The sequence below is a fragment of the Uloborus diversus genome, chromosome 5 (assembly GCF_026930045.1).
Source record: "Uloborus diversus isolate 005 chromosome 5, Udiv.v.3.1, whole genome shotgun sequence".
NCBI lineage: Eukaryota > Metazoa > Arthropoda > Arachnida > Araneae > Uloboridae > Uloborus > Uloborus diversus.
Window position 1 is genome coordinate 100,231,208 of NC_072735.1, and position 19,559 is coordinate 100,250,766.

At 34.4% G+C, this 19,559-nt stretch overlaps 1 protein-coding gene across 5 annotated transcripts in view; it reads right to left on the reverse strand.

The window, feature by feature from the left end:
* Positions 1-19,559, reverse strand: part of LOC129223396 (rab11 family-interacting protein 3-like) — a 205,483-nt gene that overhangs the window by 102,645 nt on the left and 83,279 nt on the right. Inside the window, exons 1-4 of one of the 5 annotated variants that reach the window (XM_054857991.1) lie at positions 14,701-14,786; positions 12,133-12,287; positions 8,845-8,910; positions 7,408-7,494 (exon numbers count right to left, since the gene is read on the reverse strand). In XM_054857991.1, the coding sequence (XP_054713966.1) occupies positions 7,408-7,494; positions 8,845-8,910; positions 12,133-12,287; positions 14,701-14,763 (371 nt within the window). In that variant the 5' untranslated portion in view covers positions 14,764-14,786. Of the gene's footprint in view, positions 1-7,407; positions 7,495-8,844; positions 8,911-12,132; positions 12,288-14,700; positions 14,787-19,559 lie in introns of those variants that run through there. The other 4 variants (XM_054857988.1, XM_054857987.1, XM_054857990.1 and 1 more) reach the window with 4 other exon arrangements.

A 19,559-nucleotide genomic window follows, 5' to 3' on the forward strand; every position in this document is an offset into this window, starting at 1 on the left:
GGAATTATCCAGTTTAGACTCAGCAATGAGTTGTTCCGTCACATCCATATAAAATAACTATAGATAAGCGATCTTCTTTTGATTTTTGAGCACTCAAAGCATGCAACAGTTTCATATCCCAAGGTAAATTCACAACAGAAGGTACCTCGTACTGAAAACCAATTTTTCTTCTTTCCTCGTGCTCCTTCCGCTTTTCGGTTCGAATTCTTTGAATTGAAGATTTACCTATGGGACATTCATCAATGTTACACCCAAGTGCGTCAATAGTAGCTTCAAGAATAAACACATAATCTCGTATACTTGGACACCTGTCCAATGCAGTAACTGATTTTGGAGTAATAAAATCGCTCCTCATTACATATTTACTTGTTCCAGGTTCTGATAATACTTGTTTCAGGTTCTGGAATACTTGTTCCAGGTTCTGATATATTTGTTCCAGGTTCTTATATACTTGTTCCAGGTTCTGATAAACTTGTTACAGGTACTGATTTATATGTTTCAGGGAAATTTTCTGAATTAATATTTTCACTAGAGCTCGAAAAGGAATCTTCTTGTACATGCTCATACAATTCCGCGGATGTTGAAGTGGAATCGTATTTAATGCGCCTGTTTTCTTCTTTGACAGCTCAAAGTCGAGCCCTTTCCTCTTTGTCGGCAAGTTTTTTTATCCACTCCACCTAAAGTGACCACGTCGGCTGGGCTCTGTTTGGAGTTGCAAGAAAATCCCATCTTCCTCTATTTTGATTAACTGAAGTGCATCAGCATGTGCAATATTGAATAAATTGTTTAAATTACTCTAAAATTCTTGTTGGTGCTGCCTGAATACTACTTGCAGTTTCATTGCATTTTTTTTTTAAGTCTCTCCAAATTTGATTTAGGTTTTTAAGTTTATTCACACAATTTGGCAACGATTTGGTGGGAATGCGTGCCTTTTCCCAAAAGATGATGCATTCCCGAATAGCGAGATTTGCGCTTTCACTGATGGTTAAATTTTGCTTCTCGAATGTTATAAAACAAAACAGACAGAACTTGTCCGTTAGAGGGAAGTTTTCAAGCTCGTAGTTTGGTGTTTTACGACTCCTTTTAAAAATATCTCTTTTTTCGAACTTTGCAATTCCACTGCCATGTTTCGTTCCCTATGGAAGGACTATACTGCGCTCGCTGACCGGAATGTATTCGTACTGACATGTCTGACGGTTTGGAAATTGCTACGGATAAGTCCCCCCCCCTCCCCCAACATATGTTTTCCTGTTTTCATTTGTTTTCTGTGCACTATTTACAGTTGTTTTGAGCTTTGCAAAGTATCGCGTCGCCAGCGTTCGCTTGCTTATGAATACACGTGCTATTTACACGTTTAGACCTTTAGGCGCAAGTCGGCACGGGTTACCCTGCTTCAAATTGCATGAAACTTTTTTTACAACGGTTTTGATATAAAAGGAAAAAAAATAAGAGGGTATGCGTTTAAAAAAAACGACTTTCATTTTTTTGGGACACCCTAATGTACATATTAATTTTCCCTAAAAGGTTTGGATGTCTTATTGTAACATTATTCCAATACAGGAATAACGTTGATTTTACTGGAGAGTAAAACTGGCCAAGTTTTGTTTCCGAAATGTTAGATATATAGAACTTTCTCGTGGCGGCAGATATCAAATTTCAATCAAAGTTCTTGCTGCACTCGCTGTAACATGTCACGATCAACCGTAGAAAATGCAGCTGCAATATTAGTGCATAAGTCTTGCGTATCACGTCCATGGGACACGAACTCACAATTTTTGAAGTACAACCATTAAAAAAATCGCCAAGAGTTAGGTCTGGAGAGCACGGTGCCTACGAAAGAAGTTGATTGTTGTCATCAAAACCTCCTCGTCAAATCCAACGACTAGGAAGCTCGTTATTGAGGAAAATGTCTGTCAGATAATTGGGTGTGCCCCATCTTGTTGGAAAATGAACGACAATTGACTGTGGCATGTTACAGCGAGTGACAGAAGATACAGTCTTACGACTTGATATCTGCCGCATTACGAAAGGTTCACATATACAAAACTTTTAGTTTCTGTCGCCATTAAAGTAAACATTGTTGCTGTAATGGCAATATGTTTCTCTAATAAACCTTCCAATCCCTGGTGAGAATTGCTGCAAAATCAGGGCATTTCACGGCACCCCTCGACAATTCTTGCGGCACCTAGTTTGAAAATCCCTGCCCTACACTAATATATAAAATGCAGTGCACCGAGGGAAAAAAAGGAAGAAGACAGTCTAAAGAAATTTTGCGAATTTGGTGACAACTAATTTTGAAACAAAAAAACTTTTTTGGGGGTTGCGAAAGATGAGTCTTATGAATGTGTTTTGCTTTTTACCCATATTACCAGGATTTTGCGAATTTTCGTTTATACGAATTGCTTTTGGTCCAGATAAACAAAGTTGTACTGTAAATTTAAAGTATCTTTGGTGAGAAACGGCCAGTTCAAGATTTAAATAAAAAAAAAAAAAAGATTAACTATCTATGCACTATAACAGAAACAAATGCATACACATGTGTGAGTAGGTAAATATGTAGGCATTTGGTGATACCATTATACACACTATACTTATATACACTTATATACACAGTTGTACTGTAAATTTAAAGTATCTTTGGTGAGAAACGGCCAGTTTAAGATTTAAAAAAATATATATATTCAATATCTATGTACTATAATAGACGCAACTACACACATGCGTGTGAGTAGGTAAATATGTAGGCATTTGGTGATACATTACTGTATGATTTTCATAGATAAAGCATGTAACTAGGGGTAGGGGGACATTATCCGTATTGGTTAACGTAGCATCACATTAAACCATGGCAAACAATAAATTAATAAAAATAATAAAATGGCTTCAAAATGAAGTTCAGAATTGGGAGGGAGATGTCAAGTGAAGATTAAAAGATCGTGATCTGTGCCCCCTGTAACGGAACATCATGCAAACAAATGTCGTTGAACTTAGCGCATCATGGAGCCGACGACAATGCGGCCATTGTTGTTGCTTTCCATTTTGCCCATAGAATGTTTGCTCCAGAGTTTGAGGGAAGTCCTGTTTATGTATCGTTTTACCGATTTTCGACATTCTTGTTGTTTCTATGCATTGCTCTTTATCGAATAAATGTTGCAAAAGCTTTCAGAACGTATTTCGGAATGTTCAGTGCGATACATTTTATAAAGGTAATATTTTTTTCAACGAAAATAGGAAGAGACAAAGAAGTCGATCTTCGTTTTCGGTGGATAATAAATCAACGAAAGTTTGAGATCATGCGTGAAGAATTAAAAGGAAGGGAATGAAATTTCAGAGACATAAGAGCAAAATGCTGAATGTTCTTGCCACCAGTTAGAACACCATCTATTATTTCTAAAAGTTGACGTTGTTTCTGTTTCAAGCTTATATTTACTGATTAATTGATCATAATTGACTAGCATACATGTACACTGTAAAGTCATGGACTCAGCGAACGAGTTAACTGAACCATTGATAAGTTTACCATCGACACTGATAAGTTTAGCACGTCATTTAGGTCATGATACAGCATCATAATTGTTTTGTCCAAGAAACTTGAAGGACCATAAGCGTTGCTGTAGAATATTTTTAAATGGCGACGTAAATAAGATGCACGTCAAGTATTGTGAATCTTGGTTCATTAGATTTTGTGTAAATTGATGCGACATAGGTATTTAAGGGTTCATAAGGGAGAAGTAAAACAGTTTTACCAAAATGTTTTTTTTTTTCAACTCAGAAACATTTCGATAATTCATGACATTACCTACATTCAATTTTCAATTAAAAAACAATCTTGTACGGAAATAGAAACACAGCACTACGAAGGTTGATGTGACAAATTTGGGATGCTTTTTTTTTTGTTTTTTGTTATTAAGATACTGAGGTCTCAATTAAAAACATCATTTATTAATCATTTGTTTTAAATAATTTATAAAATAAATTTTGAACTTAAGGGGAGGAGTACACATATTTCATAGTCATTAACGGGCTAAGGAGCTTGCGTGTATACCAAGTTAAGTCGATTCTTCAAAATCGATACGTGCAAATGTTCGATATGTTTTGCCACCGAAAGTAACCATGGATCAATATTTTGTTTTCTCATCAGAAAATGTCAAACTGTCACAAGTTAGAGAGTATTTTGGAAGCAAATGAAACGCCTACAAATAAATCGATCTGCAAGTATATTTCAAACATCCGCTCAAAACGCCTTGCAACGTAGAGAAAAGTTATACGGAATAAGTTTGAACAGAAAGTTGTATCCACGTCACTAAATGAATCCACTTTTTGTTGTCGATGTGGGAAAACAGAGCATCTTTTTAGCAAGTAAGAATAACGGTTTAAAATCTATATTTGTGTATATTACTTTTCGTTATAATTTCGTCGTTGAAGATAAGAAGAACAAAAATTACTGAATTAGTTTGAGATTCCTTCATTTTTCGGTACATCTAAGCACAAATCAAAATATTCAAAAACCTAATAGAAAAACTTTTATTGAAAATGGTTCACTTTCTTCTTAAGAGTCATTTTTTTAAAGCTGGACAAAGTGAATGGGAGCCTGATAGTTGACACCTTCAATTTTCCTGAAACTTTCAGGGTATTTTATTAGTATGGTGATAACAAAAAGTAAAGCTTTTTTCCTCTCTAATTTGACTTGTTGCCTCTCGAGTGGAGGTCAAAGCTTAGGGTCGTGGGAAAAAAGAGCTAAATACATGATTGCATTGCTTCAAAAGCAATGAGTAAACCGAGCCAATTCTTTTAAATAAGGATACTACTTGATACTAGGTACATGTTAGCATAAATATTTTGGTGGCTAACTCATGGCTTTCAGGGCAAAGGCCAATTAAAACTGCTACTTTTTTTTAAACTTATTTTGCTTTGTTTAGGCTCGGATACCTGCTAAAGCCGTGAACAACCCTCGGAAATAAGTATATGATTCACTACTCACCGTAGTATAGTACTAAGAAAAACATAAAATAGCCTTCGTTTCTCTTGGCTTTAGTAGTTACACGGTCTCAAGTCGATGATTTTTTAAAAATGCCCAAGTTTAGAGGTCAATAACGTTAAAGAAATTGAGATCATATTTACAGTAGGATTTGCATATACACTACTTAGTAATAAATTTTTATAAATAATCAAATTTATCAAATAAGGCTCAAAAAACAGGTTTGTTAGACAATAACAAAAGATGCAGGTGAAATGTGCATAATTACATCAGAGTGATTCCACGTCAACTGACCTGATTTTCCAAACTGTCCACGCTCTATCATCCCCGACTGGGATGAAATTTTATAGAGGAGTAGAGATGTCTTTGAAACTAATCTGATGCTAATTTTCAGCTTCCGAAAGCGGAATCCTGAAGATTTGGGGTCTCCAAAATATAGTAGCCCAAAATGGAGGATTACATTTGTGAGAAGAATTGCCATGTTGTGCTCAAGGTAACAGAAAATTTTATTACAGTGGAAGCATGAAATTTTGGGAGCTTAAAGTACATTAGGCTGTTGATTCGTTCTAGTATTTATACGAATTTGACCTCATAAGATTTTGAGTAGCACGCATATAAACTCGTGAAAAAACGCTCTTTTATACTGAAATAATCATTTTTGAGACCGTTTAATTAAGTAAGATGATTAGATCTCATGGTTTTCTGACATGAGTCTAAAACTACACCACGTAGAGCATAATTACAGCTCCTGCTCAAAGTTATTGACTCAGGCGCTTTAGAGTAATTGACCTAAAACTGTGATCCTTTTGGTTCAAATGATCAACTTTGGGATCGCGTAATTAAAAAAGTTGATAAGTTGCCATGGGTTTCTAACCTGAATCTTAAACTACACCACTTGGGCTATAACTACAGCTGTGTCCTAAAGTTGTTGACCCGTCGCGATTGACGTTATTGACCTCTAAACTTGGGTATTTTAAAAAAATCATCGATTTCGAGACCGTTTAATTACTAAAGCCAAGAGAAACGAAGGCTATTTTATGTTTTTCTTAGTACTATACTATGGTAAGTAGTTAATCATATACTTATTTCTGAGGGTTACTCACGGCTTTAGCAGATATCCGGGCCTAAACAAGGCGAAAAAAGTAAAAAAAAGTAGCAGTTTCAATTGGCCTTTGCCCTCAAAGCCATGAGTGAGCCACCAAAGTATTTATGTTAGCATGTACCTAGTATCAAGTAGTATCCCTATTTAAAGGAATTGGCTTGGTTCACTCATTGCTTTTGAAGCAAAGCAATCATATATTTAGTTCGTTTTTCTCACGACCCTAAACTTTGACCTCTACTCAAAGACAAACAAATCAGTTTTTTAGAAAAATAAACTTCACTTTTTCTTATCGTAGTACCACTAACACATCTTAAAATTTTTACGAAAATTGAAGACATCAACTATAAAAGTGTCCAGCTTTAAAACAAATGACTCGTAAATCAACTATGCGATGCAAAAGCAAAATTTCTTGATAAACTCATGTTTTTTAACAAAAAATGGTGGGAGAGGAAAAAAAAAGATATCTGAAAATTATTCTGCCCAAATAAAAATAAATTTAAAACAGTAATAGGCGACTGAAAATTGAAATAAAAAAGTCGAAATATATTTATAAAAAAACACGGAATCTCTCTTTCTAAAATTCATTTTAATCCTCCAGAACTAGCGTTAATATGAGTAACCTGAGAACTCGCCATGTGAGAATTTTCCTCACACCTCACACTGTCCTTAAAAAATGTTTTAAATGTTTTTTATTTGAAAATACATATCATTCACTATCCATTAAAAGTACACGTTTTAAAGAAAATCATACTTGCTGAAACAAATAAAATACTTGATGAAACAAAATAAAACAAAAAGTTTTTTTTTTTTCTTGATGAGAGAATTTGCTCACGGCGCGAGTTTTGGAGGGTCAAGTGCATTGCGTCCATTTTTTTATTTTATTGCAGAAACGGATATTAGCAGTATCCAATCCCTGACCATTTTTAGACACTACATTTGACTGCTAATATAAAATATAGGCTACGAAAAAGATAAAAATATCTGCAGGAACATAATTCATTCAGTATTTTCCTTCTTGATGAGAGTACAGTCGGATCTCGATAACTTGAAGCTTATAACTCGAATATTCCTTTATCTCAAAGTTTTATTGGGTCCCAAACTCTTGATAGTGTTGTGAAAACTTCCCATAACTCGAACGTTTTAGCAGGTTCCTTGGGACTTCGAGTTATCGAGTTTGTCCAGTATTTTGCTTACGACGCGAGTACATTTGACTGCTAACAAAATATAAGCAAAAAAAAAAAAAAAAAATCTACAGGAACATAACTCACATAACAAAGGATAAAAGTAGCGCAGCAAAAGCTAAAAAACTCTCGAATGTTCCACTTACCCCGACCTGTTGAGCATCCGGGTGTTCCTCCGTCTCCGAGATCCAGTGTTGCTGCCGTGGCTGCTCGTACTCCGGAAGCTGCCGGAACTGGACAGAAATGGACAACACAAGGATTCACAAACACGTCAGGCAAAAGCACACAACGGCAAAACACACAGATGCAAAAAATAAACTGCAAATAAATGTTTTCTCACGCACAAGCACAGAGAGAGAGAGAGAGCACTATCAACGGTGCCAAGGTTGTCGACGACGACGCAGCAGGACAAGAGGGAGGAGGGGGGAAGTACATTTTGCAAGTAAAAAGAAGCATTTCTTTCCATCCCCATTGTTGTACCTTTACGGGCATCTCGGAATATGCAAGGAGCGCTGACCTCGATTGCACGAGAAAACGGAAAGTTTTTAAGTCCTTACAGACACACCTGTTGCTTTCTCAACGAAAGTGACGAATTCGATACCTAGTTGTTGCTAAATATTGTGTACAGTTGTAATTGCACTTGTCATGCAAATAGTTTTTCTTACAGTTCATTTATTCATTTACAGAACTACATGTCTGGAGCGGAAGAGGGGAGGGCCAACTATTCTATGAAATTAAGTATGGAGTTTCTCTAAAATTAAAACTTAGGTTCTTTGCTTTGCAGGTGATCAGGGCCCGATCTAGCGAAAGTAATGCGCAGGTCCTGGAGAAATTTGCGTCCTCTTCTCACAAGAAAATTCGAAAAAAAATTCAAATTGACCGTTCAAGAAAAAGGGATAAAAGAGAGAGATTTACACAATTTTGGTGCCCCTAAAATTGCGGTGCCCGAGTTCGGGTTCACGGACCTGCAGGACCGTGCGTTAATCAGACCCTCCAGGGGATAAGAATCTTCTTTACTAATAATAAAGCTGAAAGTCTCTCTGTCCGGAGGATGTCTGGATGTCTCGATGTCTGTAGGATGTTGTGACGCGCATAGCGCCTAGACCGTTCGGCCGATTGCCATGAAATTTGGCACAAATTTAGTATGTAGCATGGGGGTATGCACCTCGAAGCGATTTTTCGAAAATTCGATGTAGTTCTTTTTCTATTCTAATTTTAAGAAAAAAAAATATCATAAGATGGACAAGTAAATTACGAAATTATCATAACGTGGAACCGTAACATGGGCACAAGCCAATTGGCGAGATACGAAATTATCATAACGTGGAACCGTAAGATGGGTACAAGCCAACTGGCGAGAAAATTCACCATACATTATTTGTAAATATACAGGCGAACCAAAAGACCTTTTGATTTTTCTATTAGGGGCAAAGCCGTGCGGGTATCACTAGTAAAAAATAAAAGCTATACAGTACACTTTCGAAATTTAAAGAAAGAATATATATTCACATTCAAACCAAGAGCAGTTTCATGACAAACAACAATTTATTTTCAACATTGCGATAAACAATGAATCTATCTACCTGTTTTGATCAGGTCTTGAAAGATGGCCAAGGCAAGTATAACTTTCCTCCCCGTCATCACTGCAACTGAAACGACCCAAATTATTTTTAAATAATAGTTTTTTTAAAAAAATACAAATCAATCTTCATGCAACATTATTTTAAATTTGCATTTCCTCAATTAAGTTTTTAATTCTGTTGCATTGGCTAACACAGCCAATGCAACAGACATGCACAATGTACATGTCTGCACATTCGAAGTCAAGCTGATACCATTCACATAAGTCTTATGAAAATCTAAGATGTTCAGTTTGAAATTTTTTTATTTATTTATTTTTTTTCAAAGTTGATCGCGTATGCTTAACGTTGGTGACTAAGAGACCAACGTGGTGTTATTTGTGTAGTAGTACAGTGCCGGTAAAAAAATTGCATCACCCTCGCATTTTCACAACAATGGGATATGTGAGAAGTTTTAGTCGACCGATTAACGCTTCCGATTTATGCTGTGAATTTCTCCAAAACTTATGATATAAACATTTAACAGCAAGAATCCGATAATTCTTTACGTAGATTGGGGCTGTTTCCGGGTCAAGGCAGACTGCTGACCCCATGCTCATTTTTCCATTTCTGAACCTGCGTGTGAGTTTAGAGAAAAAAAAAACCCATGTCAATTTAAGTCTAATGGCAAGATAAAGGTTAGTAAATTGTTACTTACCAGTTTTGCCCTATGGCACGGAGCAGAATCATCCTGGAAAATGAAATTTGGAACTGAAGTAAAGTGATCCCGGATAGTAGGAAGCAATTTCTCCTCCAAAATGCCAATATACACCTGAGCGTTTGCTGTTCCTTGCACAAAGTGAAGCCCACCAACTCCTTGATCAGAAATACATCCCCAAATCATTTGGGATACGGGATGCTTGACTGTGTGTTGAATGCAGTCGGGATGAAATCCCTCTCCTTTGCTGCGCGGGTGATGCAATTTTTTTACCACCACTGTAGAAGATGTGTAGTACAAAGAATACTCATTGTCATGGATTCGTGAGAAACCATTAACCATGATGGTAGTGATTTTCTATTCGGGTCATCATTAGCCAAGATGCAGCACAGCAGAGGTCTTCAACCTAGACTCTACGGAACCCTACAGTTTCCCCGGAACTTTGAAATGGGTTCCAGAAGTAATCACTGTTTGCCCGATCATAACGTCAATTTTTTGAAAAATTTCTATTTTTATTTAAAAAGAAATCTTTCAGGTGGTTTGCTAGAAAACATTTTTTATTCAAACATTTTATTTGTCCTTTTTGTTTATTATTCATAGAATACATTTTAGAAAAAAAAATATTTACCTTATTATTCATTACTTTGTTACAATATCTGTATTTTAATTAAATAAAAGTAAAAATTAGTTTGTAAATTTGAGTTTGAAAAATGTTGATAGCCTTTTTTACCCGACTGCGCGTGCGCGACGCAAAGGATGGTAATGTTTTTATGAGTCTATGTATGTATGTTTGTTCCTATGTGGCACTGTACAGGCTAAACCCCTTGGTCGATTTTGATAAGTCTTACGTCAATCGATTTGTCTTAATCTTAGGAGTGTCACTAAACACATGACAGTTTGACAGTAATCAAAATTCACCATATCCACAACCAGTCACCATATTGTCAGTTCGGGATCGTGTCGCACGCTAACTGCGTGCGACAAATGCAGGTAGCGTTTTCACTGCCTAAATTTTTGTTTACCAAGTCGACTAATTCGATTTTCATCTTTAACATGTTGCATTTGTTTTTTTCGTGATTCAGGGGACTGAGTTTCGCGACGTGTACTCTATTGACGGGCTTCTTTAGCTTTGGGAGAGAGATTTGACTGACGACTTTTCCGCGCTGTTAATATAACTGTGTTTGAAAGTTCGCGCATTTTTGCTAAAGGTCAAGCATATGTAGCTTTAAGCCGAGTAAGGTCCCTAGAGGGACTAATAATCAGTAGTTTAGACCACCGCAACTTACTTAATAATCCACGCGATATAAACTTTCTAAATAAAATGACAAGATTACGAAATTTGCCGTCTTATGATCATAATAACTAAGTCAATGAAAATTAACTGAAAAGGGTAAAATAAAAAATAATTAATAAATAAAAACAAAAAACCCGACTACGTAAAAATTTAAAAAAAAAAAAAAACTAAAAAGAAAAAAATATAAGCCCAATAGTTTAGAATTTTATTAAGTGTTACTGAATAACGACTCCATTAAAATAGTTTTATAATCGATACACACATATGACAAATCATTAATTCAAAAGCAGAATAGAAGGATCAACAGTCGGGGCCATTCAAATTTTACGGTGTTCCTTGACTAGTCGAAAATGAAAGGGCCCCAAATGTTGATCCTTCTATTCTGCTTTTGAATTTATGATTTGTTTTATGTGTGCATCGATTATAAACCTATTTCAATGGAGTAGTAATTCCGTAATACTTAATAAAATTCTAAACTATTGGGATTATATTTCTTTCTTTTAGTTTTTACGCAGTCGAGTTTTTGTTTTTTCTGTTCTCTGATCAAAAAGTTTCTTCTAGAAAACGGTAAGTTCAAAGAGTTCCCAAAGTGTAAAAGGGTTGAATACCGCTGCAGTACCGCAAATCTAGTGTTGCACATTCTCACAGTCAAGAGGTGGGTATGCCTTTGCAGCATATTCTCCGACATCGTGCTGAGATTTTTTTTCTTGGAAAGATTTGAAAGCAAAGATATTGCGCGGGAAAAAGATAGATAAATTTGTTGTCTTTACCAGGACAGTGAAGTCATCTCCCCCCACCCAGACACTGTTCAAAACTATTTACAATCTCAACAAATTTACTTTTACTTACAAATTATTCATCACTTAGAGAACCAACCAGACATACATGAGCCAGTTTAGTGATAACACACACACACACACACAAATAAGTAATAAAAATACAAACAACATACACTCACACGCACAGTGACATTTCCTTCTATGGCACCTTTAAAGTATTGGAGTTCGATATTAGATCCCTCAAAAATATGACATGAACTCTTTTGTTCCCAATTTAAATGAAAAACTTCGAATAAGAACAGAAAGAATTTTCCCTGATTAATCAACGATGTCGGGAACTTTTTCATATAATTTGAGATTTAAGGAAAATATACAAACAAAATTGGAAACAAAATCGTCTCGAGTCTACACGGATTATGGAGGTCTGATTCGTACTATTTTGTGGTTTGACAGTTGCCAATGTAATCGGGTAGACCTATTTCGACGACACATAATATAAAAAGATACTAATATTTACAAACCTATCATGCTTGTCGGGCAAGGATTCCCTACTGACGTCGCTGCCAGTGGCGATGGCACTGTCTGTGTCACCTAGTGGAGGTGGCGAGGAGTCTTCCCTACTTTTTCGACGGTCTCCATCTACTTGGACTATAGGAGTACTCGTTCCAAAGGTAGGCTGGAATGAAAGAGATACAACATTTCAGAAACATTCACTACTTTCATATTTTAGTAAAAATAGAAGAGACTGACATAGATAAAATTGCAAACCCAGTTTAGCGCGCCAGTGTTTTTCATTGATAGACACACATCGGTTACAGGGACACTCGAGACCAAAAGTGGCTCTCGAAGTGGAATTGGACCCCGGCCAATGGCCTATCCTATCCTGTATCAAAAGTTGTTCTTGCTGAATGTCATAGATGGTTTGCTAAATGTAAGGATGCGGCAAGCACCACATTTGATAGGAAAAGTAAACCGCTACAGCGTGTGGCATGCATTGTACACGTAGGTGATTCTCCAAAGGTAAAAGTCTTTTGTGCAATATCTTCATCAAAATATTACACACAACTCTTTAATGCCCTCAAATGAAGTAGGTGCTATCTTCAATCTCAATATGTTGGAAATTCGACTTTTCCCTCAGTTAAGGGAAGATATGCAGAATTTCCCCATTCAACAAGATGGTGCATCGTTTCACTGGCATTTGGAGGTACGAAAATGAGTTGATTAATCATAATATTACCCTCCTAGGTCACCTAATCCCAAGTGATTTCTTCCTTTGGTGGTGTGTCAAAGATCTTATGTCCCTACCACTTGTGCCTATAAATTTGCCTCAATTAAAATACCGCACATGCGATGCTTTACAAACGGTTTATAGTAGACATTAAAACGAGTTAGGGAAGAGCGGGAAGCGATAAAAAAATACGAGTGATTAGAGAAAGTCCTACATCTGTATTTATGGAGGACGAAACATTTTCTCTTTACTTTAAGGTATTAATTACGATTTTGTGTTAATAACTACAGAAACACTGAATGTTGTGATCGGTTGATTCTTTCCAAATTACCTTGTACGTCTATCTCTTTGATGCAAATAAATATATATTTTTTATTTATTTATTACGAAGAGGACAATGAATTTATTCTCACAAGCTATTATTAAATGTTATAGATAAAACATTTGTATATGTAATTTATATGTAATTTATATATATATATATATATATATATATATATATATATATATATATATATATATATATATATATATATATGTTCAAAACTATAATGTTTTTCATGGAAATTATTAAATCTAACTTATTTCAATTCACAAGCGTACAAACGTCTGAGAAAGAAAACTGCTTAAAACCGTCGACACAATGAACCAATCAATCACTTATCTTCTTCAATGTTAAATATCCGTAAAGTGACTTAACTTTTTTTTTTCTCCTCTATTTCTCAAAACAGAAAAATAAAAATAATCGCTGACTGTAATTTCTTCCAGGAAAAAGTATTCATAGTATTATTCCTTTTTAGGTACAAAGGGATGAATTGTTTTCACAGAAACTACAATTTAAAAATCTCATTTTGTACATATATTTCAATATAAAAAGTGCTTTCAGATAATCCGAAGCAAATCCGCTTGTTCTATCAGGATTAATGTAAGATCAAATTGTCGAAAGAAGATTGTTTTTTTTTTTTTTTTTTTTTTTTTTTTTTTTAAAATATAACTGAAAAAAAAAGAAAGAAAGAAAACTGCGGAAATAAACAAAATGAAAGACGAGAATGAAGTGTCTGAGCAAATATCTTTAAGCAAAAAAATAAATAACTAAAAACAAAAACAGGAAAACAGCATCAAACCAGATAGTCATTTTTACTATTTATAGTTTTTGTAGCCACTAAAAATAAATATTGCCACTTCCTTTCTCGTTTATCTACGTAGCTTAATCTGCATCAAATAAATTAAATCGATTCTTAACTATTATGTTTTCATCAAGGGGGAAAAAAAAACGTCAAACGAGCATCAATTCCGAAACTTACCTTTTCACATCACAAAACAAAATATCACAGAAAACAAGATTTACTCTTTCTGATCAATAAGGTATAAAAACATGAATTCAGTGACACTATTTCTAAATCCAAGTAAATGTCACCAAGTACGTATTACGAATGTATAACTACCAAGAAAAACAAAAGGCAAACATTCGTCTTTCATTTGCTACAAAAACGCGTTCAATTTCAGCGAGACTATCACTGCTAGAAAGCCGAATATTTTCAGAAATATTGACCACAAAAAGAAGAAAATAACAATGAAAGCACATTTACCAAACTGACGTGACTTGCATGTAACAGTAATGAAAACTCTAGTATTAAAATATACCCTGGCTTTGTAGCCCTTTCCCCCTGAGGGGGCCATCGTTATAGCACATAGGGGGTCATCGTTAAGGCTTCCTATATGCAAGGGGGAATCAGGCGTTGAATAAGGCACATTGAAAAAAAGAGTGAATTACATAAGTTCAATTGACTAATCAAAATATAATAAAGACTAATTCTATCAAATCAAAGGCAAAAGAAATTGACATTAGGGCAAAACTTACCAAAATAAGATTGGCAGTATACAGTGGTATGAAGACTTCATCTTCAGACTGAATCAACGACATTTTTGTGCAAAAGACACGCTTTTCCCTCAGCGAATACTTAAATGATACTGACGATAAGAAAACTCAGGCAAGTTTTGTTCTATTTTTCTCAGAAATGCAGATTTGCCGGTAAACATGGAAACTGGAATCCGATTTAAGCGATAATGGAAAATAATGAATATGCTTCAAGGTCGGAAACGAAAGATGAAAAACAAGTGTTTTTTGGGGAAAATCGGCCAGATTTCTCGATACTGGGTAAAATTATGTCAAATTTTAACTTGGCGGAGGGAGTTACGGATTTTATTTCTTTACAGAAAAACGAAAAAAACAAAAAAAAAAAAAAAAACCAATGAATAACGTTTTCTAAAATTCTGATACTGCAAAATAGCTCATGTTTTGGCTGGGTCAGGTGATTACTTCAAGCAGGTTTTTTTCTTGTTTTTGGATTTGTATTCGAAGATTTCAAGGAATCAATTTCCTCCATTTCCTTTACAACAACTCCGAAATATAAGTAGATTGTATTGCAATGATCGAAAAGAAATGAAGACTTTTCTTCAATCTAAATGAGTCGTACATGCTTTAAAAATTACATCACCGTTAACTCAGATGGAAGGCAACAATCTGCAATCAAGTTCAACGACCAATGAAGCTTAATTTAGTTTATTTATTTTTCTTTTTGAGAAAATTCAGTTTTTCAAAAGAGTAATTTGAAGTATGCAACTTTGAATTGTAGAAGGTAGAGCTTAACAACTGCAAGATTAACCATCCCAAAACGTAAAAAATCTTTTTAAGCACCCGTTTCGAACGTTCTGGGGAATATCATTTTTAAAATAATGTTAATTAGAAACATGCTGCATGCTTCTAATTTAGAGGAAAAAACAATAAAATTTTAAAAAACGAGCTGAAGAAGAAGGAAGGAAAAAAATAAGTCTGTCTACTTTTCCGAGCATTAAAATGATGAGAATCCACATTTAATTGTGAATAACATAAGCTATTTATCGAGAAATCTTGGCGCAAATTATAAAGGCAATTTTAAAATGTTAAATAAACATGGCTCATAAAAATATTAACACGGATCTATCCTGAAATTTGAGCTTGAGTTCGTTAATTTTTAAAGATGAAACTGCTTTTGTGAAAATATGAATCATTAAGAGAAAAACATTAATAGATGTATAAATATAAAAACGATATAGAACCTAATGTGAAAATGTAATTCAACTAAAATTAAATATGATGATATAATAATCATAACATGTATAATTAATTTCAAATTTGTGATATGATACAAAAAAAGGATTTGGACACTTCAAAACATTGCTTTCTCCGTCGGGAGGTGGCTATTTTATGAACGTCCTTGTTTTGTCCAGTTACATTTTTATGAGGAGTGGGTTTGCAATTGAGAATTTGGAGTGGGGTTCGTTTTTGAGATCGGTAATTTTGAACAGGTGCAGTCTTTGATATTGAGAATTTTCATGAATGTGTTTTTGAAATGTGCTATTTTAAAGCGGGAGGGGGGGGGGGGTATAACAAATCAATAGTAACTCACAAAAAACAATGAATAAGTTTTTGAAATGATCAACAAATCTTAATAAACAACAATATAACAAAAACTAAACATTCATTAAAAAAAAAAACGTACGTATATAAATACGTGCGAAAATTTTGAAAACTTTAGTGCAGCCGAACTCATTTATAATGAGCCCTGATTTAACGAGAACCCGGATTTAGCGAGGAAATCAGAGATACTCGGTTGGTACAATGTTAAATCCATGGAACACAACTCGCTTTTAACGAGCAAATTTTGCAAGCAATATTTCTGTGATTCATAGAATTTCTGTTGACTTCCAATTACGTTTATTCGTTTTTGGGAAAATTTTAGTTAACATTTCGAATTACATATCACAGATCCTGAGAACAAACGATGACAGCACTTTTTTTAATTAGTGAAGTAAAGAAGCATTTAAAAATTATACATGTTTGTGTATAAGTGTATTCCTCAAAAGCAATGACCCAGGAAACAGACATTCAGACAGTTCAAAGCAAATTTACCAACTTCTTTGACACTGCACAAGGACAAAATAGAAGGGGAAAAAAAGCGACTATGATGAATTTTCAAGGTTTTTTTTTTACGAACTCTGTTTTTACGAGCATTTGGTTATAACGAGAAAATATCGTGGACCTTTTGCACTCGTTGTCAGCGAGTTGGACAGTAACTTCGAACTTCAATTTCGAAAACTTTGTTTTGGCACCTTTTCCCTACTTTTTTTTTTTTGAAAAGTTCATAATAGGGACAGCTTTCTCAAAGTGTTTTTCGGAATACTTTTACATCTCCTTTTCCGAACTATAAAGAACATAATAATCCCCACTCAGATTTTCTCAGCGGCTATTATTTCCTGGCATCATTCCCTTCCATCATTGTGCGTAAAAAAAACTTGCTGTTTTGTCTTATATGTTGCTTTTTTTTTCTTCAAATTTAATCGAAATTTCTCTTAGCAAAAATGTTGGCAAACCAGTCATCAGTTTTATGGGATTATCCGAGGAAACTGTTCGTAACGAGGTTCTTTAACGTTACGTCAAAGGGGAAATATTTCGGTTCCGGTATGTTTTATTATCAAAAGCACTATATTTGGACATCCGTTATTTGATTAAGCAGGGCTGAGAGTAGTTTTAAGTTTTACTTATTCTGTTTTGATGCATTAGAGAAACAGATTCGCTACTTTGAGACATAAGTCATTAAAAGTATGAAGTGTAAGCTATTTTGATGCTAGAATTACATTACTTAAGGAATTAGTGTAATAGTTAAAATTTAAAAACCTAGTCTTCGAAGTATATACCACCATGTTATATTCTACTATCTTAAAGCTATATTTCAGCTCAACCAGTTTTTCGAAACAACGGCGATAACAACATCTTACCATGATTACAAGGGGGGCTCTATCCCCTGCTAATTTCGCTCGCTAGTACCATGTAAGAAGCAAGATAACTGTTTTGATAGCTCGTTTTTATTTAACTCTTCCATTCGTACTAACTGGGACCAAAAGCGATTCGGATAAACAAAAATTCGGATAAGCCGGGTAATATGGCAACAAATTCCCAAATAAGCAAACGTATCTTTCACTACACAGCATAAAATGATTGCTTTGTAACAAAATTACACAGAATTGTTTCGTGGAAAATCTTTGCTATCTTAAGCATCTTATATAATTAAAAACTGAGCGTATGTATCTATGTATGTACCTATGTATGTAACTATGTATGTATGTCCGAGTTACTTCTCCCAAACGCTAGTAAACTGATTATCGAACCAGGTATCGATGTATTCGTAATTTTTCTGTCTTTATGTTTGGTTATTTAACATAAATCCCCCGATAATAATTAGCGGAGATATCAATTAAAAACTATATTAATTATGATACTTAGATTTCGACATAAAACCACTATTTTTCGAAGGCTTTCCTCCATTCAAATTATTATTCAGTGCTTCATCTCAACTTTCCGTAACTTGCTTTTATTGAAATTTGTAGCATGAAGAAAATCATTGAGAAGAAAGGTCTCTTGCCGCTTTTTTTTTCTCGAATATGAACAACTAAAATTCTGGGTTTTGTTTTGAGGCTTTTCCTGTAATGGGGAGATTTAAGATGTTTCCTGTTTGGTTATTTTTCCGGAGTCTGCAGCAAAATTTTTACGGATTTTTTTTTTTTTTGTTCAAGCGTGATTGTTGAACACGTATCACTTGACATAACTTTTATTTTCGAGGTAGACTGCAAAACGGGCATCGCAGATAGTACTTTTTTTAACATTTGAAGCAACAATTTTTGTGAATACATAGAAATCTGCCAGTCATCTATTCTGCAAAGTCAAAATCATTGAAATTGCATTTTAAAATTCAAAGTACAGCACAAAAAGCATAAGTGTTCGATAGTTCTAAAATTTGTTTCAAAAGTAGACTAGAAAGTTAAAAAGAGAAAACCAGGACCAGCGCGCACAATTTATCACTTTTAATACTTATAGCGAAGCGTACAAATAACATTTATTTTCTTGTACCAAGTCATAACTAGATCATTTCGCTGAATCAAAGTGAAACTGCGATAGCGAGCGGGCATTAATAATAGATTTTCAGCAGAAAAAACTCTTGGTATTATTTCAATTGATCATTTTCTTCCTATTACTCTTTTATTTCCATTCCTAATCCAATACAAATCCTCTACCCTAATCTTTTGAACCGAAACGGATTGAAATTTTCGGTTTAGCATTGAATCGACGCAAAACCCCGAGCGTTACTAATGGCAGTCCTGTCTAGTATTTGAGAGAAACCTTGAAAACTACATTAAAAATAAAATAGAGGATTAGTGCACCGACTAACGATAAAAAAAAATAAATAAAAAAAAATCAGCATATTATAGCTTGAACTATGAATGAGGTTACAGTTATCCCACCGCCTGATTGTGGACTATGGCTCCTGCAAGAAGATCCGTGGAACTATCTCTTAGACATGGTTAAAATTTGTAAAAAAAAATTTTTTTCTGTATAGACTAGAAAAAAAAAATTATATGACTACATTATACAAATAATTTTTTATTATGTAAGGGTTATTCTATACATTTTTTTGCTTTTAAGCTTCATACATTGTTCGATAATGTATTTTTAAATGACTTTCAACTTCAGTTTTTAATAAAATGAAAATATTTTGGATCTTTTTATTTCCTGCAAGTATCATATAACACTAAATTATTGATCAACAAAACTTGATTTTAGTAACAAAAATATATTTAAAAAATAAAGATAATAAACATAAAGAAATAAATATTTAATAATAT